The sequence below is a fragment of the Nannospalax galili genome, unplaced genomic scaffold, assembly GCF_000622305.1.
Source record: "Nannospalax galili isolate Female #2095 unplaced genomic scaffold, S.galili_v1.0 scaffold997, whole genome shotgun sequence".
NCBI classification, from domain to species: Eukaryota; Metazoa; Chordata; class Mammalia; order Rodentia; family Spalacidae; genus Nannospalax; species Nannospalax galili.
This window is the reverse complement of record NW_008339947.1, coordinates 35,787-42,604: the sequence shown is the minus strand read 5'-3', so window position 1 is coordinate 42,604 and position 6,818 is coordinate 35,787. Positions and strand designations below refer to the sequence as shown.

Genomic DNA, 6,818 nt, shown 5'->3' with positions numbered 1-6,818 from the left:
ATATATGAAAATGAGATCACTTGCCTGAAGGTGAATTCCTCTCTCTGACTGATATGCAGCTTTGGTCTCTGTATTGCTTTTAAGAAGTCTTTCTTCTTGTGTGGGATCCAAGCTCCCCTTGTGCAAAAAGTATTCTTGAAAGATGTCTGCGGGATATGGATAGCTGAAGCAAACTCCATTTGCTGCTTTCCCACTGGGCAGGAGAAGCTGGTGGCCACATGGTGCCCAACCAATGGTCAGAGTTGGTGTTTATCTTCTGCAGCTTGTCTATTCCCCATTGTGTTGCTGATGGTGGCCCTGGCAGCAGTCACTGGGAACCCCTTTGATGAAATCACTATGCTTTTGTAGATTTCCTGGTGGGAGTCTTTTAGCCCTGTGTGCCTGGTGTAAAAACTGCTACAATAGCAGCTGCTTTCATTGCAGTGAACTGTGAAAAGTCCAGATGTGGTAAAGTTGGTGAGACTGATGGTATAAAGATTTGTTTGGGTGTTGAGAAGAATGGAAGACTGGAGAAGTAGCAGATGGAGTGATAAAATATTTCTATTCCTTTTTCTTCCCAACCTATAATAATGTACTCAATGTGACATGGACTCTATTCTGCCATCTTACCCTGAAGTCATTTCTTTTTTTAGTGTTTGAAGGAGGCTTCATACTTATTTACATTGTTTCTGCTCATATTTATATCCCAACAAACAGTACAGGGATTGTTCCCCCTGCCTCCTCCTCAACATTGGTTGTTTTTTAACTTTTTGATAAGAGCCATTCTCATTGGGGTGAAATGGGATCTCAATGTAGTTTTGATTTGCATTTCTGTTATTAAAGACTTGTGGCTGTATGAGGTTGTTTCTAGGCCCTTGGTTCAGTTCCACTTATCTATATGTCTGTTTTTGTGTCATTACCTTGCCATTTTGTTACTCTGATTTCTGTAATGTAATTTGAAATCAGGCACTGTTACCTCCGTCAGTATTTTTGATCAAAATTTCTTTGTTGATATTGTGATGGTATAAAGATTTGTTTGGGTGTTGAGAAGAATGGAAGACTGGAGAAGCAGCAGATGGAGTGATAAAATATTCCTATTCCTTTTTCTTCCCAAACTATAATAATATACTCAATGTGACATGGACTCTATTCTGCCATCTTACCCTGAAGTCATTTTTTTTTAGTGTTTGAAGGAGGCTTCATACTTATTTACATTGTTTCTGGTCATATTTATATCCCAACAAACAGTCGTAGGGATTGTTGCCCCTGCCTCCTCCTCAACATTGGTGGTTTTTTGACTTTTTGATAAGAGCCATTCTCATTGGGGTGAAATGGGATCTTAATGTAATTTTGATATACATTTCTGTTGTTAAGGACTTGTGGTTGTATGAGGTTGTTTCTAGGTCCTTGGTTCTGTTCCACTTATCTATATGTCTGTTTTCATGTCATTACCTTGCCATTTTATTACTCCGATTACTGTAATGTAATTTGAAATCAGGCACTGTTACCTCCATCAGTATTTTTTGCTCAAAATTTCTTTGTTGATATTAGGCCTTTTAAAAATTTCATATAAATTTTCAAGTGTTTTTCAATTTCTAAGAATGTCATTAGAATATATTTTGAAACTTTTCAAATATCTCCCTGCAACAATTTCAAAGACTTCTGAATTACACCAAGAATAATCAGAACTGACAACACCTATTTTCAGCAGTTTTCTGCATTACTCAGATATTCCTTTTGCAGTGACAAACAGCCCACATAAGACAGGAATAATTTACTTTTGTGCCTGGTTTTGGAGTTTTCAATTCATTATGGCAGGAGAGTATTGCAGACTGGAATCACTAAGAGAATAGAATAATGGAAGTAGAGAGACCAGGGACCAGGCAAACCATCTAAAGCACACCCCAGTGACACACATCTTCCAGAAGTTTCCAGAACCTTCAAAAATACCAATGTCAACGGGGAACGAAACATTCAACACATAACTTTGGGGTCTCAGAGAGGGTGACATAAATGTTCCATTTAGAGTTGTGAACTCAATGTCAATTATTCTCAGTGCTTTGAACAGGCATGAGTCCCCTATTTGACCATCACCTATTGCCAATTGTGGCTTCTCTGACAAAGACTGAGAGCTTCACTAGTTAATTAATATAGACGTAAATATTAGAAAGCAGTTAACATGGCTATCAAACAAGACATCAATAGTAGATCCCCTGCTTAGGACCTATGACCTCTCCAGCCCTAGGCTTTCTGAACAGGTTTATGGTACCAAGTGAAGTGACAAAACTAACTCCATTTTCTCCTAGCTGACTTTTTCCTACCCAGTGTTTCTGCCCAGCTCCCTCCTACCTCTTGCTAAATGCAGCCAGCCATGAAAGCTCCACCTGTATTACATGGTGTACATGGTTTGTACAATACTGAGAAACTTACAACTAGCCAGGCAGAACACCCTCTCATTCCACTATACCTACATCTCCATGGAGCTCATTGTTTCTGGAATTCTGAGAAACTTGTTTTTCCTAATGAAAACTTAGATACTTTTCATGAACTGAAAACCTCTTTGCTAACTGACTTGCCCCTGCTTTGGTGTAATTATAGTTATTGATTTTGCCCCCAGTGAGATGTAATTGTGTTTTTTTTTTTATTTTATTTTATGTTTATGCATGTATTGCCTGCATGTAGGTAAGTGCTCCTGTATTGTGCAATGCCAATGGAGGACAGAAGAGGCTGTTGGATACCCTGGAACTGGAGTTATAGGCAGTTGTTAGCTGCCACGTGGGTGCTGGGATTTGAACCCGGGTTTTCTGCAAGAACAGTTAATGTTCTTAACTGTTGAGCCATATATCCAGCTTTGTGGTTTTAAACTTTACAGATCCTTCTCTGTCTTTCCTCAGCATGGAGAGTTCTTTCTGGTGATAGCCTCTCTTGACTACTGGCTATTATTAGTGGACTCAATTCAAACATCACTATATGGCATTCTTTGTGTTTGAATTTGGCATTGCATTTTTTGAGGCCCCAATGAGATAGCTATTCAAGGGGCTCAGCCTTGTTCTCCCTGGATTTATGAATTGTTGCAGGGGAGAGGGCTCCTGAGATCCAGAGTTCTGGGTTGTACCTCAGGTCAGGAGCAGGGCCATGGGGACTCTACAGCAAGTCGACCGTCTATTTTCTGAAAAACTTCAGGTCCTGACTGCTCTTGAGAGTTGGACACTTTTCACTGGACTCTTCTAATAGGAATCAGGGGACATCCCAAAAGCCCACAAATCTATCCACATCCAAGGTTCACTAAATTTCTCCTTTCTTCTTTTTGGAGAAGCCCTTCAGAAGAACTTGTCAAGATTCAGGGCCTCTTATCTTGATTCAACACTGCTCCTGTGTCAGTCCCTTCCCCTACGGGGCCTCGCTGTTGTCCCGGAGCCTTTGAGCACTGTCTGGGTAGAGGAGGGCTGGAGGAGGGAGAAGCCCGTGGGGGAGAGAAGGTCTTGGCAGCGGCAATTACCATGGAAGAAATACCCGGGAGACTGTGTCAGCGAACAGCTCATTTTAATATGGCGGAAGAAGTTTTTATAGGGAAGTTTTGAGGACAAAGAGGCGGGGCTGAGTGTTTGGCAGGCAGGCAGGTAGGGGAAAGAGGGGACTTCCAAAGCTACGTGGCCTCTGCTCATGGTACTTTCTGTCCTGTTATCTGGTCACATAATTTACACGGAACCTGGTGGAAGCTTAGCCTAGAGACATTTGGGTAAGAGATCATGGGAAAGCCAGCATGTCCAGAATGGAGTGGGCCGACTCCTGCCGTCCTCAGTAGGAGGTCTCCAGGGTTATGTGTCCCTGCTCTACATCCTGATCATTTTGGCCATATCCCAACACTCCAGTATATGGATGGCCTCCTGTTAGCTGTTTCTGACCCTGCTTACAAGACATTCCTAAGACATGCTCCAGCTGCTCCAGGACCCAAGCTACCATGTCTCCATGAAGAAAATTCAATTTTTGCGAGACAATTCACCTACTTGGGGTACAAACTCTCTTGAGGTAAGGGACTCTTACTGAGGCCCAGAGGGAATCCATCCTTCAGATACACATGCCCCAATCTAAAAAATCACATACTCAAATTCCTGGGGTAAGTGGGATATTGCCAACTTTGGATCCTGGTATTTACTGAATTAGCAAGGCCCTTCTACTCACCCATGGATAGAGATAGAGGAATGAGCTTTCCAAAACCTAAGAAGGTCCTAACTCTGGTCTTGCCTGATGTGCACCATTTCATTCATGATGCTTGGGAGATGGCAAAAGTTGTACTTACTCAGACTTTCAGACCCTGGAAAAGTCCTGCTCTTATCCAAGTACCTAGACCCAGCAGCTTCTGCATGGCCCTAGAGCATAGTGACTCCTGCTCTACTAGTAAAAGACTGAGGAGTTCACCTTGGACCAAGAATTAACCCTTATGAACCCTTGATCAGTGTCTTAATCTTTTCAAAGAACCAACTCTTCATTTCATTGATTCTTTATAATTTTTTTTTGTTTCTATTTAATTTCAGTCCTGATTTTGATTATCTCTTCTAGTCTACTCTTTTGGGCCATTGATTGTTGTTGTTTTTCTAAGGTCTTCAGGAATATCATTAAGTTATTAGAATGAGATGAGACATCTCTCAGTTCAAGATATATGCACTTACTGCATAAACTTCCTTCTTGGAAATGAAGTCACTATGCCTCATAGATTTTGGTATGTTGTGTTTTCATTTTCATTAAATTTTAAGAATTAAAAATTTTTCATTCAGTGTGTTCTCTAGTTCCATGGGTTTCTGTATTTCTTTCCCATTTCTTTTGTTGTTGATATCCAACTTACTCCTTTGTGGTCAGAAAGGTCACTGAATGTTTTTCCAATTTTTAAAAATTTGGTTAATCTTGCTTTGTGCCCTAATATGTGGTCAATTTTCTAAATAGTTCCATGGGCTTCTGATAAGAAGGTATGTTCTTTGGTGCTTGGGTGGGATGTTCTGTAGATTTATTAGGTCTACTTGATTTATGATGTCATTTGACTGTAGGGTTTCTCTGTTGAGTTTTTCTCTAGATGACCTGTCTCTTGGTGAGAATCCTGTTGGGATTTGCTTGACTCTAGCTGGCTACATCATGAACACTCCAGTTGCATGCTATGATTGGTTTCCTCTATAAAACTCACACTAGTTTCCATAAAAAGCCCCACAAAATAGCTTTGATTTCCTTATTTCTTAGGCTGTATATTATAGGATTTATAGATGGAGGCATCATAGAATAGAAAACAGATATCAAGAGCGGTGGAGAATCAGGAACTGGTTTCAAATAGGCAGTGGCACCTGTGAAAAAATGGAGACAACAATGAGATGGGGCATGCAGGTAGAAAAGGCTTTTGATTTCCCCTGTAACAAGGGCATTCTCAGCATTGTGTTGAAAATGTAACAATATGAAAACCCTATGGAGACCAAGCTGAAAAACCCATATATAAGTCCAAAGATAACACTAATGTCAATGGTGACATGCATCATTGAGCAAGAAATCTTCAGTAGAGAGGGGACATCACAGAAGAACTGTGGCACTTTTCTGGAGCCACAGAAAGAGAGAGAGAAGGAGCCATATGAATATAAGGCCCCAAGGAAACTTCCAAATAGCCAAGAGGCAGCTACCGTCTGCACACAGACTGCCCTGTTCATGATGGTCATAGTGTAGTGGGTGACAGATGGCCACATATGGTCATACAACATGGCTTTGAGGAGGAAAAGCTCAGATGTGTCAAAAGAAACCATGAACAAGACCTGACACACACATCCTGGGAAAGAGATAGCACTCCTGTGGGACAAAGAGCTGAGAATGAGCTTTGGGACTGTGACTGAAATGAAGCACACATTGAGGAAGGACACGTTCTTCAGGAAGAAGTACATGGGGGTGTGAAGACACTGGTCCACAGTGACAAGCATGATGATGAGAAGGTTCCCCATGAGGGACACCAAGTAAATCAGTAGAAACAGAAAGCCCTGGAGCACCTGGAACTGCTTGCTGTCAGAGAATTCCATGAAGAAGAAATCTTTGTAAACTGTGTAATTTGTCATGTTGTCTGCTGTTCACCTACTGTAAGACAAAGGAAGGAAAAGACACATGTGGAGCTCATGCTGATAGTGCATTGATAGACAAGAGGAAGGTTCAGCATGAGCCCCCATATTTGCAACTGTGTTATATTTATAAAACAAGGACATTTTAAAAATGATAAATACAGTTGCATTCTTATTAATTTCTCAGTATGTCATTCTCAGTATGTATTATGATAACATACAGGGTAGGAGGATTAGAGAGGAATATTACAAAAAACTATTTTAGTGGACTTGTCCTCTATTATTTTAATACTTTATTTCTTTTTAATATCATTTAAAAAATTTAAAATGTGTATAAATGTATTGCCCACATGTGTGTAAGTGCACCTATGTTGTGCAGTGCCCACAGAGTAACCCTTGAGAAACAGGTCCTCAAAGGACCTGGGATTATACTGAGTTCAATATTATATAACTGTATTAATTCAGCTGTGAACCTAGAAACTTGTACCCACTTGTGAAAGAGATGTGCTCTTTCTCTGGAGTGTGTTACTGGATATGTTAAAGCTGTAGTGAAATGCTTCTTCTAATCATGTAGTTATTAAAAATTTTAAAAAGAGTAAAAATAAATAGGCTTATTAGGGCCAGCTGTATGGTCTTAAACAGGCAAAAAGAAAGTCTAACCAAAGGTTAAATTGAGCAGAATATTTCTTTAAGAGTTCAAGGGCTTACACTTCCCAGACATTAGGCTTAAGTCCTTATAAAATGTTATTTAGGCAATCA

General features: G+C 40.3%; 1 protein-coding gene across 1 annotated transcript; it reads right to left on the bottom strand.

Moving 5' to 3' along the window:
• Positions 1–5,291: 5,291 nt before the first annotated feature.
• LOC103735516 (olfactory receptor 14A2-like) lies at positions 5,292–6,059 on the bottom strand. The gene has a single exon (XM_008834820.1). It carries the CDS (start codon positions 6,057–6,059, stop codon positions 5,292–5,294), a length of 768 nt encoding a protein of 255 aa, XP_008833042.1.
• Between the last annotated feature and the right edge of the window lie 759 nt (positions 6,060–6,818).